The following is a 20,298-nucleotide window of genomic DNA, read 5'->3' on the forward strand; positions in this document are numbered from 1 at the left end:
TAAAATATATTTTTTTTTTAAAAAAAGTAAGCAAACGGTGTTCAGTGTCGCAGGAGCTCAGTGGAAGGAGCCAGTCTGAAGGTCAAAGGGTCAAACTGGGCTGGGACCCTGGAGAGGACGGACACCCCGCCCTGTCCGCCCACCACGGTTGCACCAGCCTGCCCTCTGCCCCATTCAGAGTCGGGCCAGACAGATGACCTTGCTCAACCTTGGCACCAGGCATGTCACACGGCTGCTTCTTCCACCCCAGCGTCGAAGACTGGACACACTCCAACCTCCTGGCCAGCCTCCCACAACTAGGGCAGAGGACAGGCAGACCTGGGGCGCGGGGAGACACGAGGCTCGGGGGGACGGCTCGTGTGATGGGTACAGATGGGGAGACCTCAGGGGGCACAGGGAGGTTGGACTCCCGCCGCCGCCTACTGTTAGCACGAATCCAGAAGCATGGGCCCAGTTTGATGGACTATGTCTGTGCAGGACCTCCCTGGACACACTCACCTACTGCTCCATCTCTTGCTGCATTTATTTTTTTTTTAAATATATATATATATTTTTTTATTGATTTCAGAGAGGAAGGAAGAGGGAAAGAGAGAGAAACATCCATGATGAGAGAGAATCACGGATCGGCTGCCTCCTGCACGCCCCCCTACTGGGGATGGAGCCCACAACCCGGGCATGGGCCCTTGACCGGGACTAAAACATTCAATAAATAAATAAGCAAACAAACAAACAAACAGTGTTGGGAAAATGAGACAGGCACATTGCAAAAAAAAACACAAACACACACACACAAAAAAAACAAAAATGCAACTAGACCACCCACTCACAGCACACACCAGCACAAGCTCAAAGTGGATTTGAGACTTCAATGTAAGCCGTGAAACCCGAAAGGGAAGAAAAATCCTCGAAGAAAGCCATCTTCGGTGCTCTCAGAATCAGGTCCGCGGTCTCGTGCCTCTGCCTGGGGCAGTGACCGTACCCACGGCTTCCTGTTCGCCCACCCGCCTCCCCTCTGTGGTCACCGTCTTCTCCGCCCAGACGGTCACCCGCCGGGTCTCCCCGCTGCTGAGCTCAGACGTGGGCATCCCTGACTCCCATGGCCAGCTCCAGGCGTGTCCCTCCCTCGCTCTATCGTCTGCAACAGCAACTCACATATTCAGCCACCCCCCCGGCTGTTCTTGGACTCCGTTGCTTCTGTCATACCCCGTCCCCTTTCCCACCACAGATTCCAAAGGCCTTCAGAAGGCCAATCCCGCCGGCCGGCCACCCAGCGTGGCTCAGTGGTTGAGCGTTGACCTAGGAACCAGGAGGTCAGGGTTCGATGCCCGGTCAGGGCACATGCCCTGGGTTGCGGGCTCCGTCCCCAGTGTGGGGCGTGCAGGAGGCAGCCGATCCATGATTCTCTCTCATCAGGGATGTTTCTCTCTCTCTCTCTCTCTCCCTTCCTCTCTGAAATTAATAAAAATCTATTTAAAAAAATAATTCCATGAGGTTCAGTGGATCTCACAGTGTGGGGCCCTCGGGGAGGCCCGCTGAGCCAGACCCTGGGGGTTGGGGGGAAATGGGATGGGTGAAGAGCAGGTGGGGAAGGATTCCAGGCTTACGGAGCAGCAATGTGACTCACGGAATCTTAGAACCTGAGCGCGGAATGCGGGCGGGCAACCAACAAGGCCCTTGTTCCGAGAAGGGTAAGGAGACCTCTCGCCCTGGGGCCAGGCCGGGAGCGGAGGGGCAGGGGGTGGAGTTAAACAACAGCAAGTTGGCCGCCAGTCCCGATCCCCGGAAGGCCGCAGGGGGGCTCTGCCTGAGGAGTCAGCCCCCGACTGTAAGGACCCCTGGGAGCTCCAGGGTAAGACAACTGAAAGGCTCCAGTGAGCACGTGGGCCGCAGGCAAAGGGGCCGGGGCACCCGGGAGGGGTGGGGGGGACACCTGCAGGGACACAGGCTTCAGCAGCAATGGAGCCAGAAGGCCCAGGCCCCCCCTCTCCCCCCGCCCGGGTTGGGTGATGGAGGGAAACAGTGGACCCAGGATGTCTTTGTCATGGAAACCAGGGAAGCTGAGGTCCTTTCTGCACGGTTAACCCTCAGCCCGGGATGCCCCGGGGTCCCCTTGGAGAACGGACTCTCCCGGGAAAGGCAGGAAGTTGGGCCAAACCTTCCTCGGATCTGGGCCTCCACACAGCAATGTCGTACCCCTGGAAAGGGCGGGGGGGCGGGCGGGGGGGGGCTGGATCTGTCGCATGTGGCATGGCACATTTTCTTTCTTTTTTCTTTTTTTTTTAATTTCAGAGAGCAGGGAGAGGGAGAGGGAGAGAGAAGCATCCATGATGAGAGAGAATCATGGATTGACTGCCTCCTGCACACCCCCTATTGGGGATCGAGCCTGCAACCAGGGCATGTGGCCTTGACCAGGAATCCAGCCGTGACCTCCTGGTTCGTAGGTCGGCTGCAACCACTGAGCCACGCCAGCCAGGCTATTTTTTATTTGTAAAATTGTTTAACTTATTGACAAAAGAGAGAGAGAGAGAGAGAGAGGAGCATCGATGTCTTGTTCCACTCATGGATGCATCCATTGGTTGATTCTTGGTGGTGCCCTGACCTGGGATTGAAACCCACAACCTTGGTGTATGGGGGCCGATGCTCTAACCAACTGAGCTACCCAGCCAGGGCCTGTCTTAATTAATTCATTTACTTATTTATTAATTTATTAGTACTATTTAGAGAAGTCAGGAAGGCAGGGTGGTTTGGAAAGGAAAAGTCTGGTTCACCCAAGAAGTGAATCTTCCAGCAGGAGAGGCAGGAGAGGCATCACGCCTTCTGCGGGTGTGTGTGGGGGGGAGCGGGGGGGGGGGGGGGGGACAGGGGGTGGAGGTGTCCCCAGAGCAGATGGATGTCCTGGGTGGGGAAGATGGAGAAATCTGAGCCCTGGGAGGCGTGGCTCCTTTGGATTCCGATTCTGATTGATTCCAGGAGCGGAGGGAGGGTCTCTCTGTCCGGGGGGCCCATCCAGGAAGCCAGGCTGCCCGGGTGGGAGGGTCTCCCCGCCCGGGGTCCCCAATGAGTGCCCGTCAGGAAGCCGGGCTGCCCCAGGAGCGGGAGGGAGGGTCTCCCCGCCCGGGGTCCCCAAAGAGTGCCCGTCAGGAAACCAGGCTGCCCGGGAAGGAAGGCGCTTTAGTCCGCGACCCTTTGCCGCACCCTCTCTCCGGCCCGGGCGCGCGCGTCTCCGTCTCCTCGTGGGCGCGAACGGAACCGAAACTAAGCCTCTGGAAAGTTTAGGTTTCCCGCTCTCCACTGAGCCAGGGCGCGGCGCGGGCCGGGCCGGGCCGGGGCGGGGCGGGGCGGGGCCGGGGCCGGCTGCGGAAACGGCCCGGGTGGCGCGAGCGAGGGGCCTGCGGGCCGGGCGGGGCGGCGCTGACCGCCGTCTGTCTCCGTCTCGGTGGTGCGTCCCGCAGGCGGGGAGCCCGCGCCGCCGCGTCCGGGCCGCCGGCGATGATCACCTAGGAGCGGCTGGCGCGCGCGCGGGAGCGGGGCGCGGCGACACGCGGCCATGGAGCGGGAACCGGCGGCGGCGGCGGCAGCGGCGGCAGCGGCGGGCGAGGACCCTGCGCCCCCGGACAGGCGGCTGCAGAGACGGCGAGGGCGACGGCGGAGGCGCCGGGAGAGCCGGACGCGCACGGTGCGCTCCAACCTGCAGCCGCCGCCCGCCAGCGCCCACGAGGACCCCGCGGAGGGCGCGGCTCCGGGCGCACGGCGGTGGCGGTGGTGGCCCGGGCGCGGGGGCGCGCAGCACCTGGCCGACAACCGGCTCAAGACCACCAAGTACACGCCGCTGTCCTTCCTGCCCAAGAACCTGTTCGAGCAGTTCCACCGCCTGGCCAACGTCTACTTCGTCTTCATCGCGCTGCTCAACTTCGTGCCCGCGGTCAACGCCTTCCAGCCGGGCCTGGCGCTGGCGCCCGTGCTGTTCATCCTGGCGGTCACGGCCTTCAAGGACCTGTGGGAGGACTACAGCCGCCACCGCTCCGACCACGAGATCAACCACCTGGGCTGCCTGGTCTTCAGCAGGTGAGCGGGGCGGGGCGGGGCGGGGTAGGGCGGGGCGGGCCCGGCTGGGGGCGCGTGGGCGCCAGGCTGGGCCAGGGGCGCGCTCCTGGAACTTGGCGATGCGCGCGCGCGCGCCGTGGGAGGGGCACCACAGGCCGCTGCGGACTGTTTGCGTTGTCTTCCGAGGGCGCCCATTTTCCAGATGGAAAGACTGAGGCTCTGGGGCGTTTGGCGAGCTTCGTTCCAAGTGGGCTTTCTCCCTCCCGGTCACTGTTTGCATTGTCTTCCGAGGGCGCCCATTTCCCAGATGGAAAGACTGAGGCTCTGGGGCGTTTGGCGAGCTTCGTTCCAAGTGGGCTTTCTCCCTCCCGATCCTGGTTTCTCCCGCCCTCACCCCCCGCACCTCCCCAGAGTTGGGGACACTCAGGCTGGGCTCGCCCAGGGAGGCTTTGCTGATCCTTCTTGGGTGGCCTGGGAGAGCTGGCTGGTGGGACTCAGGATGGAGTTTTCTGGCCTCGAGCGGGCGGAGGGTGGGACAGAGAGTAGGTAACTTTTAATTTAATTTAATTTAATTTTTTGGTTAATCCTCACCCGAGGGTATTCTTGCCATTGACTTTTTTTTTTTTTAAATATATTTTATTGATTTTTTACAGAGAGGAAGGGAGAGGGTAGAGAGCTAGAAACATCGATGAGAGAGAAACATCGATCAGCTGCCTCCTGCACACGCCCCATCGGGGATGTGCCCGCAACCAAGGTACATGCCCTCGACCAGAATCAAACCTGGGACCCCTCAGTCCGCAGGCCGACGCTCTATCCACTGAGCCAAACCGGTCAGGGCTTGCCATTGACTTTTCAGAGAGAGTGGGAGAGAAGGAGAGACAGAGAGAAACATCCATGTGAGAGAGACACATCAATGGGTTGCCTCCTGCACGCGCCCCCCCCCCCCCACCACCACCATGGGCCAGAGAGCCTGCAACTGAGATACTTGCCCTTGATCGGAATCGAACCCAGGACCCTTCTGCGCACAGGCCGATGTTCTATCCCCTGAGCGAAACCGGGCAAGGCAGTAGGAACCTTCTAGATGCTGGGGCGCAGGGGGTGTGTGTGGGGGGGTGTTCCCTGTCCCAGATGGTCCCTCAGACCTGGCCCCTGAACTACGAGAAGGATCCCAGGGCTGGAGTCCAGCAGCCACGGGGCGCCCTCATTCCTGGCCGCTCCCTCCCGCCTTATAAGTAAAAAAAAGGAGGGAACCCGATTCCCGGGCCTGAACGTTCCTCCCGCCTCTGGCTCTGGCGAGACTTCCGTGTGCCAGGAGGTTGAAGAACGTGAACCACCCGCACAGGAATGTAAATCGTCAGTCCTCCGTAACCTCTCGTCTTGGGACAACAGGGTGGAACTGTGGGGCACACCCGGTAAAGGTCAGGGGTCATCACAGTGGCTGTTTGGCTGTTGTTTAAATTTTTATGGATTTCAGACAGAGAGAGAGAGAGAGAGAGAGAGAGAGAGAGAGAGACAGAGAGAGAGAGAGAGAAGCACCAATGATGAGAATCATTGCTGGGTTGCTTGCTGCACATCCCCCACTGGGGATCGAGCCTGCCACCCGGGCATGTGTCCTTGGCCAGACTCGAACCCAGGACCCTTCAGTCCACAGGGCGACGCTCTGTCCACTGAGCCACACCGGCTACGGCGCTGACTTCAATTTTCTTCAAGCGCACCCAGTTTCCAGATGGAAAGACTAAGACGTGGCGGTGGGGGGCGGGGGGGGGGTTGGGGAGTATCATTCCACTGGTGTCCTCCTGGTTCGTCTCTCTCTCCCCCTGCACCTCCCCAGAGCTGGGGACACTCAGGCGGAGCCCCCCACCCGCCCAGGACGCCTGGCTGTCCCTTCTCCCTTTATTCTCCCACCCAGAGAGAGCCACCAGCCACAGGTCCACCTGGGATCTGTCTCGTAGGCCGGGGACCCACCTCCGAGTCACACCCCTCAGGATAGCAAATGGTCTTGACCTCAGTTGAGACCTCAGCCCGTGTCCCCTTCCTGTTCCCGTCCCTGGAGTCCTGGTGGAGGGGCTGACACGGGCCTCCGAGCTGGAGGACATGAGCTTGGTCCAGCCTCCGTCACGTGGGAAGGTCCGCGAGTAAGTCTCTTCGTTTCTCAGGGTCAGATGGCTCCCCTCCAAAAAAAAAAAAAAAGATGGGGGCCCAGGTTGCTCCTGCCTCTTAGGAGAGCTTTGACGAAGACCTCGTCCTGCCTTTGAGTATCCCTGACCCTCCTAGCCACGCCGGTCCTTGTTTCCGACTTATTTCACCAGTGAGTCATCGGAGGTTCAGAGAGGGTCATTACCTTGCCCAAAGCCACACAGCTGCTGGGTCGTGTACGGGAATGTGACCCAGGTCTTTTCCAAATCCACAGCGTTTCCGATGGTCCTGGGCTGGCACTTGTAGAATTGCTATAAGGAATCACTTAAGAAGTTCCTTCAAACGTACAGTTGTCTGCCGGGCCGGTGTGGCTCCGTGGTTGAGCATCGCCTTGGGAACCAGGAGGTCAGGGTTCGATTCCCGGTCAGGGCACACATGCCCGGGTGGCGGGCTCCGTCCCCAGTGTGGGGCGTGCAGGAGGCAGCTGATCCATGATTCTCTCTCATCATGGATGTTTTCTCTCGTTCTCTCTCTCCCTTCCACTTTCTCTAAAAAAAAAAAATGATGGAGAAAGTATCCTTGGGTGAGGAGTAACCAAAAAAAGAAGAAGAAGAAGAAGAAGCCAAAACCGGTTTGGCTCAGTGGATAGAGCGTCGGCCTGCGGACTGAGGGGTCCCGGGTTCGATTCCGGTCAAGGGCATGTACCTTGGTTGTGGGCACATCCCCAGTAGGGGGTGTGCAGGAGGCAGCTGATGGATGTTTTCTCTCTCATCGATGTTTCTAGCTCTCTATCCCTCTCCCTTCCTCTCTGTAAAATATCAATAAAATATATTAAAAAAGAAGAAGAGGTACTGGATGGAAGGCACATTGTCAGAGGAAAGGATAAAAAGTGTATTTCCTGAGGCCTCAGTATTTCTGGAAAGGAGGCCCCAGGAGCCACGGGCCGGGTGATGACAGGAAGTGGTGCAGGTGGAAGACGCAGCCTGCGACACGGAGGGAGGGAGGGAGGGAGGGAGGAGACGCGGGGCGGCCTGGAGTCCTGGCCCCCGGGGACACTGAGGGCCTCTGTGGAAGCCGTGACCCCTCCCTTCCCGGCTCGGCCTCGGGGCTCCTGGTGAACAGGATCCAGGAACCCCCCCCCACCACCACCACCACCACAGCCCTATCCAGACACCTCATGTTTGCCACCTGGCCGGCCTGCGGGCCCCCCGAGAGCAAGCTGGACCGCGGGGCCCAGAGCGGAGCCGGCCCACGCGCATCGCCTGTGGGTGCGTCAGACACGCAGGTTCCGGGGCCCCGTCTGAGGTGAGCTCGGTCAGAAACAGCGGGGATGGAGCCAGACGACTTAAGTGTTTTTTCGGGGTGTGTGTGGTTGTTGTTTTTGTTTTTTTTTTAATAAATATATATAGTTTTTGGGTCCTAGTCTCAGACCTTCCCCAAGGGGACATGGGGTAGAGTAACGAGGTGTGCCCAGCTCAGAGCCCCACCAGTGAGCTTCCCTCCGCTCTTACAGTATGTTGTATGGTTTCAGAGAAGAAGGGGGAGGGAGCTGGGAAGAGGGAGGAAAAGGCGGGGGGAGGGGGGATGGGAGATGTCTGTAATACTAACAACAACAACAAAATATACACGGAGTGGCCAGAGGAGGATGACCTCTGAATGCATAATCATCTGGCCACTCGGTGTCTATCCTATAGAATAAAAGGCTAATATGCAAATGGTCCCTCGACCAGGAGTTCGACCAGCAGGCAGGCAGGCCGGCCAACCGCCCATGTCCCCTCCCCCTGGGCAGGCTGGCCGGACCCCACCCAGGCATGAATTCATGCACCGGGCCTCTAATGTATAAATATATATATATATATATATATATATATTTTGATTTCTGTTCCTCTCTCTCTGGTCTCCTCTCTCCTCCCCTCCGTTTCCTGGCACATACATATATATATATATATATATATACATATGTATATATACACATATATATATTATACATATATATTATGTGTGTGGGTGTGTGGGTATATATATAGTATATACACACACACATATATTATATATATATATGTACACTGAGTGGCCAGATTATTATGCATTCAGAGATCATAATAATCTGGCCACTCAGTCTATATCAGCCTTGGGCAAACTATGGCCCTCGGGCCGGATCCGCTGTTCTATCTGGTTCTCTTGCTCTCCCCTCCGCTCCTTTACTTTGAATTTATTTATTTATTTATTATTATTTTTTTAATATATTTTATTGATATTTCACAGAGAGGAAGGGAGAGGGATAGAGAGCTAGAAACATCGATGAGAGGAAACATCGATCAGCTGCCTCCTGCACACCCCCTACTGGGATGTGCCCGCAACCAAGGTACATGCCCTTGACCGGAATCGAACCTGGGACCCTTCAGTCCACAGGCTGACGCTCTATCCACTGAGCCAAACCGGTTTCGGCTTGAATTTATATTAGTTCACACAAACACTCCATCCATGCTTTTGTTCCGGCCCTCCGGTCCAGTTGAAGAACCCATGGTGGGCCCTCGAGTCAAAAAGTTTGCCCCACCCCTGGTCTATAGGAAGGGAGATGGAGAGAGAGAGAGACACACACATCCATGAGGAGAGAGAATGAAGGATCGGCTGCCTCCTGCACGCCCCGCGCTGGGGATGGAGCCCGCAGCCCCGGGCCTGTGCCCCGACCGGGAATCGAACCCTGGCCTCCCGGCTCCTAGCAGGCGCCTGCCTGGGTTTCTGTGTGAACACGTCCCCTTGGGCTTCCATACGCTCTGCGGGGACACCTTGCAGTGTGGCTCGAGTGGCGGACACATCATAGCTTGTCCTCGTGACTCCCGGCCTCCCCTGGGCTCCGTCCAGGTTCGGGGTGGCATCTCCCGTCGCCCCGTCGTCTCTGGGGAAAACAAGCCCTGGGAGGGGGGGACCGGGGGGCCCCTCTCCTCCAGCTCTGGTGTCTGTCTCCGAGGGAGGGACCGGCAGCTTCGCCCCTGCCCTTCCCGTCATTCTCACTCCGTTTCCCAGGTTCCCCGGGGTCACCGCTCCAACCTGAGGTCTGTGGTTGGTTTTTTGTGTGTTTTTTTTTTTTTTTTTTTGGTCTTTTTCAGAGAAGAGGCCCCCCCACAAGTTCTCCTTTTGATTTCTGTTCCTCTCTCTCTGGTCTCCTCTCTCCTCCCCTCCGTTTCCTGGAGGCCCCCCGCTCTTCCTGGCCAGCGGTGGCCACAGAGCACCTGCCCCGGGGGCCCCCCCTCCCCCCGGCGTCTGGGTCCGACCGACCAACCGACCGACCCTAAAAAGACGACTGACAAATGCAGACGCCGAGTCGGGACCCCGGGGGCAGGGGCGGGCCAGGGGCAGCCTCATACGTGAGATCAGAGACTCGGTCGTGTTATTTTTTGGTTGATTCTCCTCCGAGGATACATTTTCCATTGATTTTTTTTTTTTTTTTTTAGAGAGAGAGTGGAAGGGAGGGAGGGAGGGAGGAGGAGAGAGAGAGAAACATGGACTGGCCAGAGAGACATATCGATGGGTTGCCTCCCAACACACATCCCGACCGGGACTGGAATGAACGATCCCACAACCCAGGTATAACACGACCCCTCGACCCCTGGGGTCGGAAGGCTGGTGCTCTAACCACTGAGCGATGCTGGCCGGGGCCATAGACTTCATTCACCTGGCAAACTGCCTTCAAGGTCCATCCACACGTTTGGCCACCAATGGCAGGATTTTTTTCTTTCCTTTTTTCATTTCATTTTCCCCTTCCTTCCTGTCTCTCTCTCTCTCTCTTTTCTTTCTTTGCCCTTCCTTCCTTCCTTCCTTCCTTCCTTCCTCCCTCCCTCCCTTCCTTCCTCCCTTCCTTTCCTCCCTCCCTTCCTTCCTTCCTTCCTTCCTCCCTTCCCTCCTTCCTTCCTTCCCTCTTTCCTTCCTCCCTCCCTTCCTTCCTCCCTCCCTTCCTCCCTTCCTTCCTTCCTCCCTTCCCTCTTTCCTTCCTTCCTTCCTCCCTCCCTTCCTTCCCTCTTTCCTTCCTCCCTTCCCTCTTTCCTTTCTTCCTTCCTTCCTTCCTTCCTTCCTTCCTTCCTTCCTCCCTTCCTTCCTTGTTTCCTTCCTTCCTCCCTTCCTTCCTCCCTTCCTTCCTCCCTCCCTCCCTCCCTCCCTCCTCCCTCCCTCCCTCCCTCCCTCTCTCCCTTCCTTCCTTCCTTCCTTCTTTCCTTCCTTCCTCCCTCCCTCCCTCCCTCCCTTCCTTCCTTCCTTCTCCTCACCCAACGGTATCTTTTCCATTGCTTTTCAGAGAGCAAGTGGAAGAGAGGGAAGGAAGAAGGGAGAGAGAGAGAGAGAGAGAGAGAGAGAGAAACATCCATGATGAGAGAGAATCACGGATCGGCTGCCTCCTGCCCGGCCCACTGCTGAGGATCGAGCCCACAACCCAGGCCTGTGCCCTTGCCTGGGAATCGAACCCTGACCTCCCGGTTCCCGGATCGACCCTTCAACCGCTGAGCCACGCCGGCCGGGCCGTGCCTGGATTTCTCCACCCGGGAATTTTTGAGGAGGGGCTCTGTGAGCGTCAGGATCCCGCCCTCCTCCGTGGGGCGGGCGGCTTTGGGCGGCTTTGCGTGGCCTTCCCATACCAGGGAGCCCAGGGTACTGATCTGTCGGGGGGCGGGTGGGGGGCCGCCTTGCTATTTATAGCTCGTTGGGAGCGCTCACAGGGAAAAGGGAGAGGCTATTTTGATGTCTGCGTGTTGTTTTTTTTTTAGAATGCCCTCCGGCTGGCTCTCCGCCGCCTTGCCTTTCCCAGGCTGCAGGGTCCAGGCTGCCCTTGGCAAACCCTCCGGTTCTTTTTCCCACCGCGTCGTTATTTTCCGTTTTGTTTGGGCGAGGTCTGTTGGCACGCGCACGTTGGAAAGGGTCCGGAGAGTCGGATCTCTCTGCCGGTGTCGCTGCTTCATGCTTGTAACTTGGGAAACGTTTATTCTGGGGGGGGGGGGGGGGGCGCGGAAAGGGATATGCAATTGGGGCGTCGCTGCAGGGCCTGACCTGAAGGAGACTCGAGTCTCTGGTTATAAAGGGAAGTTAAGCCCCCGGCCGGCGTGGCTCAGCGTCGACCTAGGAACCAGGAGGTCACGGTTCGATTCCCGGTCGGGGCACAGGCCCGGGTGGCGGGCTCGATCCCCAGTGTGGGGTGTGCAGGAGGCAGCCGATGAATGATTCTCTCCCGTCATGGATGTTTCTATCTCTCTCTCTCCCTTTCCATTCCTCCCTAAAATCAATTAAAATATTTTTATTTTTTTTTAAAAGAGAGAAACCCAGAAAACATGGTCCATTCATCCATTTGGTGTTTGAGGGGGCGGGGGGGAAAAGACTTGAAGTCACTCACATGTAGCCGTGTTTGGAGGCTATTGGTTAGGTCAACAGTTGGTCATTGAAACTCCTCGGAGAGTCCTCGCCGGTGTGGCTCAGTGGATAGAGCGTCGGCCTGCAGACCCAAGGGTCCCGGGTTCGGTTCTGGTTCAAGGGCCCTGGTCGGGGGCTTATGTAGGAGGCAACAAACCGATGTGTCCCTCTCACATCGATGTGTCTCTCTCTCTCCTCTGTCTCCTCCCCCCCCATCCCTCCCTCCCCCTCGCCCTAAAAATCAATGGGAAAATAGCCTTGGGTACAATAGTCTTGGGTGAGGATGAACATCACCAACAAAATAACCATAAACTCGGGACAGCTGACCCGCCGGCCGCTGCGTGGGACTGTTCGAGAACCCCCGGGTGTGGGTCCAGTCCCCGTTAGGAATTGCCCCCCACACACACACACACACTCCTTCCCTTCGTATTCCCTGAAAGACTCTCAAGGAGCATAAACCCAGCACCTCTCTGAGGCAGTACCGACCGGCAGCATTCATTACAGACAGGAATCCCTCATCGGGCAGGCCTCCCCGAAGCTCCAGCCCCAGCCCCACCCCCCACCCGCCTTCGGGATGGCTGGGCTCCTTTAGAGCAGGGCTGGGTGTGGGCGCCGAGCCCTGGCCCAGATTCCAGATGTGCAGAGGGAGGGAGTGCGGGGCCGGGCGGGCCGGGCGTGGCGGGAGGCTGGTTGGGAGGGCTGGGAGGGGGCTCTGTTTGCATTGCACGGCGGAATGATCCTTCACCCCCAAATATAACTTGGGCTTTTGAGTAAATGTGGGGGTGGGCAGGGAGGGGAGCAGGCTCCCTGAGGCCAGAGAAGGATTTGCGGGGTCCCCGGGGGGGGGGAGCCCCAATGCTTAGCTCAGGGTCCCAGGTGTCTTTGGTTAAGTGTGGGAAAGGGGGTTCCTCAGATCCGAAATGCCGATGGTTGCGATGGGGTGTCACCGGGGGACACGTCTCCTAAAGCTGTTTTTTTTTTTTTAAGGGTCTAATTGCTAAAGGGAAGAGAGAACGTGTGAATGTGTTTTTTTTGGTTTGTTTTTCTGGTTCATCTTCACCTGAGGATTTAAAAAGCAACAACAGTCCTAGCCGGTGTGGCTCAGTGGATAGAGCGTCGGCCTGTGGACGGAAGGGCCCCGGGTTCGATTCTGGCCAAGGACACATGCTGGGTTTCGGGCTCCATCCCCGGTAGGGGGTATGCAGGAGGCAGCCGATCCATGATTCTCTCTCATCGTGGATGTTTCTCTCTCTCTCTCCCTCTCCCTTCCTTTCTGAAATCAATAAAAATATATTTAAAAAAAATAATAATAATAAAATAAAAAGCAACAACAACATGTGTTTATTGATGTCAGAGAGGAAAGGAGAGAGAGAGAGAGAGAGACATCCATGATGAGAGAGAATCATGGATCAGCTGCCTCCTGCAGGCCCCCCACCGGGGATCGAGTCCGAAACCCAGGCATGTGCCCTTGACCGGGAATCGAACCCGGGGCCCTTCCGTCCACAGGCCGACGCTCTATCCCGAGCCGGCTCAATAAAAACACATTAAAAAATAAATAAATAAATAAAAGTGGAACAACGAAAATCGATGTTTCTCTCTCTCTCTCTCTCTCTCTCTCTCTCTCTCAATCAGAACATTTTAAAAATGTCTTCTGTTCCGTTTCTTCCTTCGTACCAGAGGGAACGTCCTGTCCTGTTCCTTTATTCCGTTCCGGTCGCACGTGGACGTTTGGCGAGAGCACTTTTTGGAAACAGAATGCCGCCTTGTCGTCTCTAAAAAATATATAAAATAAAAAAAAATCCATCTCCGGGGGGGTTCCTAGCTCGACCCTGCCCTCCCGTGTCCCCGGGAGGGACCCGCGGGCGAAGCTCCAGAACCAGAACCGCGTCCTCCTCCCCTGTGGCCCGGAGGAACGGAAAGACAAGCCGGGGCACTGAGAACGCCGTGTGTTTGGGTCGAAAGGGGAACAGCGTGTGTGTTTTTTCCTCCGTGTGCGAGGCAGGTGGATGGCAGATAAGGGGCCGGCTTTGATACGCGGGCCCCCCCCCCCCCCCGCATCCTGCCGCCAGGGGGGGGACGCGGGCGTGTCCTTGGGACAGGGTGGCCGGGGGTACGGAGGCTGCTCTTGTGCAGCCCCTGCCTTGGCGCGGGAAAAAAGAGACGTATTTATTTGTGTAGTGAGGTTTCCTCCCCGTGATTGTGTAGCGGCAGCCTCAGAACAGAGCAGGCCGAGTTACCGGCAAAGAGAGGGCCAGCTTTGTGCTCCGGCCTGGGGTTTGCCAGGGGAGGGTGCGGTGGGGGGGCGGGGGCCGGGCTGGGAGGCACCTGGATGTGCCTTGGATCTTGGATCCGGGGGTGGGGGGGGCATCAGAGTGAGGTTCAGTTACCTAACTTGTTTGTGTGGGTTTTTTAAAAAATATATTTTTATTGCCAAAACCGGTTTGGCTCAGTGGATAGAGCGTCCGCCTGCGGACGGAAGGGTCCCGGGTTCGATTCCGGTCAAGGGCATGTACCTTGGTTGCGGGCACATCCCCAGTAGGAGGTGTGCAGGAGGCAGCTGATGGATGTTTCTCTCTCATCGATGTTTCTAACTCTCTATCCCTCTCCCTTCCTCTCTGTAAAATACCAATAAAATATATTAAAAATATATATATATATATTTTTATTGATTTCAGAGAGGAAGGGAGAGGGAGAGAGAGAAACATCCATGAGGCGAGAGAGCATCATGGATCGGCTGCCTCCTGCAGGCCCCACACTGGGGATCGGAGCCCACAACCCAGGCGTGTAGTCCTGACCGGGAATTGAACCCGGGACCCTTGAGTCCGCAGGCCGACGTTCTACCCACTGAGCCAAACCAGCTAGGGCCTTTTTTTTTTTTTCTAATAGCACGTGTCCTTCATATAATGCAGAGATTTTTCAACCGGTGTGCTGCAAGAATTTTTTGAATGTTTTCATTCATTTTTTTTTTTTTTAATAGAGAGAGAGAGGAAGGGAGAGGGAGCGAGAAAGAGAGAGAAACATCCATGATGAGAGAGAATCACGGATCGGCTGCCTCCTGCAGGCCCCTCACTGGGGATTGAGCCCGTGACCCCGGGCATGTGCCCCGACCGGGAATCGAGCCGTGACCTCCTGGTTCGTGGGCCGACGCGCCAACCCCTGAGCCACACCGGCCGGGCTCAATCCCGTTATTAAGTGGTCACTCTGATGACCACCTGACCAGGTTGCCGGGGCGGGGGGGAGGGGGGGCAGCTGGCTCCATGCCCTGGGCTGAAGGCTGGCGGGCACGCTCCGGGGTCCAGAGGGCAGGGCCCGCGTCGGCGGTGCCACCGCCCAGGGAACACGCGCTCCCCGTGACGTGACGAGGGCGTGCGGCCCGCTGACGGGCGGGCCCCGGGACAAAGCCGTCCTTGTTCGCCGGCTGCCACGCTCAATGCCCTGCCTGTTTGGGAGGCAGGAAATGTTGCTTTTGGACCACGACGACCTCCTTCGGGAGCTTCCCGTCTGGAGGGTGTTCTCGGGAGAGCAGAGCCGAGGCCGGGCCAGGGCGCCGTGGAAAGACACGCGTGACCGTCCCCCCACCCCCTCGCGCCCCCCCCCCCCCCCCAGCACGGACCGTGCGGCCTGAACGTCGTGCGGGGACAGGCTCTCCTCTCTGGACATGGAGACGGCCACGTTGACAAGTGTCCAGAAAGAGTCTCTCTCAGGCCCGTGAGCTATGTGGACGGTGTGTAGAGCCAGATCCTGAGACTCTTACATACACGCGCGGAGCGGCCAGATGAGGGTGATCTCTGAACGCAAAATAATCTGGCCACTCAGTGTCTATCCTATAGAATAAAAGGCGAATATGCAAATGGTCCCCTCGACCAGGAGTTCGACCAGCAGGCAGGCCGGCCCACTGCCCATGTCCCCTCCCCCTGGCCAGGCTGGCCGGACCCCACCCATGCACGAATTCATGCACTGGGCCTCTAATACACACACACACACACACACACACACACACACACACACATACACACTGAGTGGCCAGATTATTTTGCGTTCAGAGATCATCATCATCTGGCCACTCCGTGTATATCTTAGAGGCCTGGTGCATGAATTCATGCATGGGTGGGGTCCGGCCAGCCTGGCCAGGGGGAGGGGACATGGGCGGTGGGCCGGCCTGCCTGCTGGTCGAACTCCTGGTCGAGGGGACCATTTGCATATTAGCCTTTTATTCTATAGGATAGACATGGAGTGGCCAGGTTATTATGCATTCAGAGATCATCATCATCTGGCCACTCAGTATATATATATATATATATATATATATATATATATATTAGAGACCCGGTGCATGAATTCGTGCATGGATGGGATCCCTAGAGCCTGGCCTGTGATCGGGGCGATCGGGGTGATCGGGGCCGTGGGAGGTTGGCTGGCTGGCTGGAGGAAGGGACCGTGGGAGGCTGGCCGGCCAGGCGGAGGGGCCGCGGGAGGTTGGCTGACCCGTGGGAGCGCACTGACCACCAGGGGTCAGCTCCTGCATTGAGCGTCTGCCCCCCCTGGTGGTCAGTGCGTGTCATAGTGACCGGTCGTTCTGTCATTCTGTCGCTTAGGCTTCCATATATATAGATATATATTTTTTTATTGATTTCGGAGAGGAAGGGAAATGGAGAGATACAAACATCCATGATGAGAGAGAATCATGGATCGGCTGCCTCCTGCACACCCCCCACTGGGGAATCGAGCCCGCAACCCGGGCGTGTACCCTGACCGGGCATTGAACCCTGAACCTCCTGGTTCATAGGTCGACGCTCAACCAACTGAGCCACGCCAGGCCGGGCCGGATGGTGAAAGTCTTGAACCCTTTTCTGTGGGCGCTGCAAGAGGGGACCCTAACCCGCCACCGCACGCACTTACGCTCTCGTTCTGGAGGTCAGAATCCCAACACAGGTCTCCCGGAGCTACCGTCAAGGTATTGGAGCCCTGGGCCATGGGCCCAATGGTTAGAGCGCCGGGGGTTCCGTTTTCGGTCAAGGGCACCTACCTGGGTGGCAGGTGCCGTTCCCGGCCCCTGGTTGGGGCATGTGCAGGAGGCAACCGATGGATGTGTCAATCTCATGTCAATGTTTCTCCCTCCCTCTCTCTCTCTCTCTCTTTCTCTCTCCCTCTCTCCCTTCCACTCTCTCTAAAAATCAATAGGAAAATGTCCTCAGGTGACGACGAACCAAAATAAGTAAATAAAAATAAATCACAGACTCCCGCGAGGGACCCAGGTCCAGCCGTCGGTCGGGGGCCCCTCCATGGGGACGGCCACTCGGGACGGCCGGCCCCACCGTTTAGTGGTCGATGCTCAACCACCGAGCCACACCGGCCCGGCGAGAGTCCGTGATTGACATGACAAGTCCCGGGCCCGGCGGCGTGGCTCCGTGGCTGCGCGTCGACCCGTGAACCAGGAGGTCCCGGGTCCGATTCCCGGTCGGGGCACAGGCCCGGGTTGTGGGCTCCACCCCCAGTAGGGGACGTGCAGGAGGCAGCCGATCCGTGATTCTCTCTCTCCTCATGGATGTTTCTCTCTCTCTCTCTCTCTCTCTCTCTCTCTCGCTCCCTCTCCCTTCCTCTCTGAAATCTATATATATAAAAAAATGGAGCCAAAACCGGTTTGGCTCAGTGGATAGAGCGTCGGCCTGCGGACTGAAGGGTCCCAGGTTCGATTCCGGTCAAGGGCATGGACCTTGGTTGCGGGCACATCCCCAGTAGGAGGTGTGCAGGAGGCAGCTGATGGATGTTTCTCTCTCATCGATGTTTCTAACTCTCTATCCCTCTCCCTTCCTCTCTGTAAAATATCAATAAAATATATATTTAAAAAAAAAAATGGCAAATCCCAGCACAACATAGAGAAGTCAGAGACAGCGACTGGAGCTCAAAGAATAGGACACCCCCGGACGGCGTCCCGTGAGGCCTGGGCTGGGGGGTCGGGGGGAGCAGGCAGCCCCCCCTCCACCCCCCAGTGCTAGCCCTGGTCCCTCCGGCCCGCGCCCTGCTACCCAAGGCTTGTGCTCTGCGGATTCTGTCCTGATCTGAAAACACCACACTCCCCGCGCTCTCACGTTCCACATCCGCTGACCGCGCCAGAGGCCTCTCCAAAGCCGGTTCGGGTTACGGCTGCCGCCACCTTCAGCCCAGGGACACAGTGTCCCGCGGCCCCGATGGCCCCTCCCAGGGGACCCCGGGCAGGTTCCAGGCAGCAGCGGACACCTGCCCAGCCACACCCGGCTCTGGCCACGCCCACGACGCCGGCCTGCGGGTGGATCCATGTCCCCCCCCCCCGCCCCCCAGGAAGAAGCCAGCGTAGAAGGAGGGGTCACCGTTCCGTGACAACTGCCCCGAGTCAGTCCTGGCAGACCCATGGCCGGCTGGCCCTCGGCTCCTGGTTACTTTTTATTTTTTTTTTAAATATATTTCAGTGAGGGAGAGAGAGAGAAACATCAATAAAGGAGAGGGAATCACGGATCAGCTGCCTCCTGCACACCCCCCCGCCCCCACCGGGGATCGAACCCACAACCCGGGCCTGTGCCCTGACCGGGAATCGGACCCGGGACCCTTCCTTCCCAGGCTGGTGCTCTCTCCACGGAGCCACACCGCCCGGGGCGAGAAATCCTACTTAAAAGCAAAGGTCTCTGCCTGTTGTGTGATGGAGTGTATGTTCAACGAGGGGTCATTTTTACTTTTTTTTAAATATATTTGTATTGATTTCAGAGAGGAAGGAAGAGGGAGAGAGAGAAACATCGATGATGAGAGAGAATCATGGATCGGCTGCCTCCTGCACGACCCCTACTGGGGATCGAGCCCACAACTCGGGCGTGTGCCCCCCACCGGAATCGAACCCGGGACCCTTCCATCTGCAGGCCGATGCTCTATCCACTGAGCCACACCGGGTGGTAGGGCCCGAGGGGTCATTTTAGACTTTCGATGGGCCTTTCTCAAGTGCTGTGAACATTCTCTCTCTCTCTCTCTCTCTCTCTCTCTCTCTCTCTCTCTCTGTCTCCCTCCCTCTCCCTCTCCTTCTCCCTCTCTCTCTTTCCCTCCCTCCTTCCCTCCCTTCCCCGCCCCCGGCAGCCTCTGCCTCGTGCTCCGTCTGAAAAATAAATTCCATGCGGGCTGTTCTCATCGCCGCGGCATCAGGCCTTGGCCCGAGGTGCTTATTCCACGAGATTCTTGGCTCTCTCCCGGGAAGCCTCCCATTCAGGGCTCGCCTCCTGCGCCCTGGTTTCTCGTCCGTCCGTCCGTCCGTTCTGTCTGCTGCCGGGCGGTGGCAGGGGGGTGGGGGCAGGGCGGGGCCGAGGATGTTCTCAGGCTGAGGGCGCCTGGGGGGGTCTCCGTCCACTCTGGTCCGCGTGTGAGTCACTTCCACGCCCTCCCTTTCCCTTCACGGTGTTCTAATACCTTATTCATTTTTATTCATTTTTTTTTTTTATAAAGAGGGTGTTTTTTTTAAAATATATTTTATTGATTTTTTTTTTACAGAGAGGAAGGGAGAGGGAGAGAGAATTAGAAACATCATCGATGAGAGAGAAACATCGATCAGCCGCCTCCTGCACACCTCCCACTGGGGATGTGCCCGCCACCAAGGTCCGTGCCCTTGACCGGACGCTCTATCCCAGCCTTGTGGGCAAACTACGGCCCGCGGGCCGGATCCGGCCCGTTCGGCTGTTCTATCTGGCCCGCGGAGCCGAAAGAGCGGAGGGTTCTCTTGCTCTCCCCTCCGCTCCTTTACTTTGAATTTATATTAGTTCACACAAACACTCCATCCATGCTTTTGTTCGGCCCTCCGGTCCAGTTTAAGAACCCATGGTGGCCCTCGAGTCAAAAGTTTGCCCACCCCTGCTCTATCCACTGAGCAACACGGTCAGGGCTATAAAGAGGTTTTTAAAATTTTTTCATTTCAGAGAGGAAGGGAGAGGGAGAGAGAGAGAAACATCAATGATGAGAGAGAATCATGGATCAGCTGCCTCCGCACACCGCCTAATGGGGGAGGGGGGGGTGAGCCCGCAACCCGGAGCACGTGCCCTTGACCGGAAATCGAACCTGGGACCCTTCGGCGGTCTGCAGGCCGACGCTCTATCCACTGAGCCACACCAGCCAGGGCATCAATAAAAATACGAGGTGTAGACCTAACCGGTTTGGCTCAGTGGATAGAGCGTTGGCCTGCAGACCGCCGAAGGGTCCAGGTTCGATTCCGGTCAAGGGCATGGACCTTGGTTGCGGGCACATCCCCAGTGGGAGGTGTGCAGGAGGCAGCTGATCAATGTTTCTCTCTCATCGATGTTTCTAGCTCTCTATCCCTCTCCCTTCCTCTCTGTGAAATATCAATAAAATATATATTTTAAAAAATACGAGGTGTACCGGTTAATAATGCGGATTTTTATTTTCGATGGATGGCGTGACACGTATGCGGATACGTAGGCGATTTGGTACGCACGTTATTTTGTCGTATTGCTCCTCTGCATTCGAGGACCGGTCGACAGGCCGTCCGCCCTGTTAAGAACCGGTGAACAGCCCACCCGCATTATGAACCGTGATATTGCGGGTTTCGTCAACCAAGGAAACACGATAAATTTCAAGAGAAACGTCAAGAGCGCTTTATTCAGAGTCGTGTCCATCGCTGGCTTACACATGTCCCCCCATCTTTCCGGTCATTGGGTGGGGACCGGCCCGATGGAACGTTCCTTGTTTGGAGGCAGA

The 20,298-nt window shown here is 57.4% G+C and overlaps 1 protein-coding gene across 1 annotated transcript in view; it reads left to right on the forward strand.

The window, feature by feature from the left end:
- Positions 1-3,547: 3,547 nt before the first annotated feature.
- Positions 3,548-20,298, forward strand: part of ATP10A (ATPase phospholipid transporting 10A (putative)) — a gene marked incomplete at both ends in the record, with an annotated part of 67,807 nt that continues 51,056 nt past the window's right edge. The window contains one exon of the mRNA XM_080651578.1: positions 3,548-4,065. Coding sequence (XP_080507704.1) covers positions 3,548-4,065 — 518 coding nt within the window. The remainder of the gene's footprint in view (positions 4,066-20,298) is intronic.

Source organism: Plecotus auritus (genome assembly GCF_963455305.1).
Source record: "Plecotus auritus genome assembly, chromosome: 15".
Classification (NCBI taxonomy): domain Eukaryota; kingdom Metazoa; phylum Chordata; class Mammalia; order Chiroptera; family Vespertilionidae; genus Plecotus; species Plecotus auritus.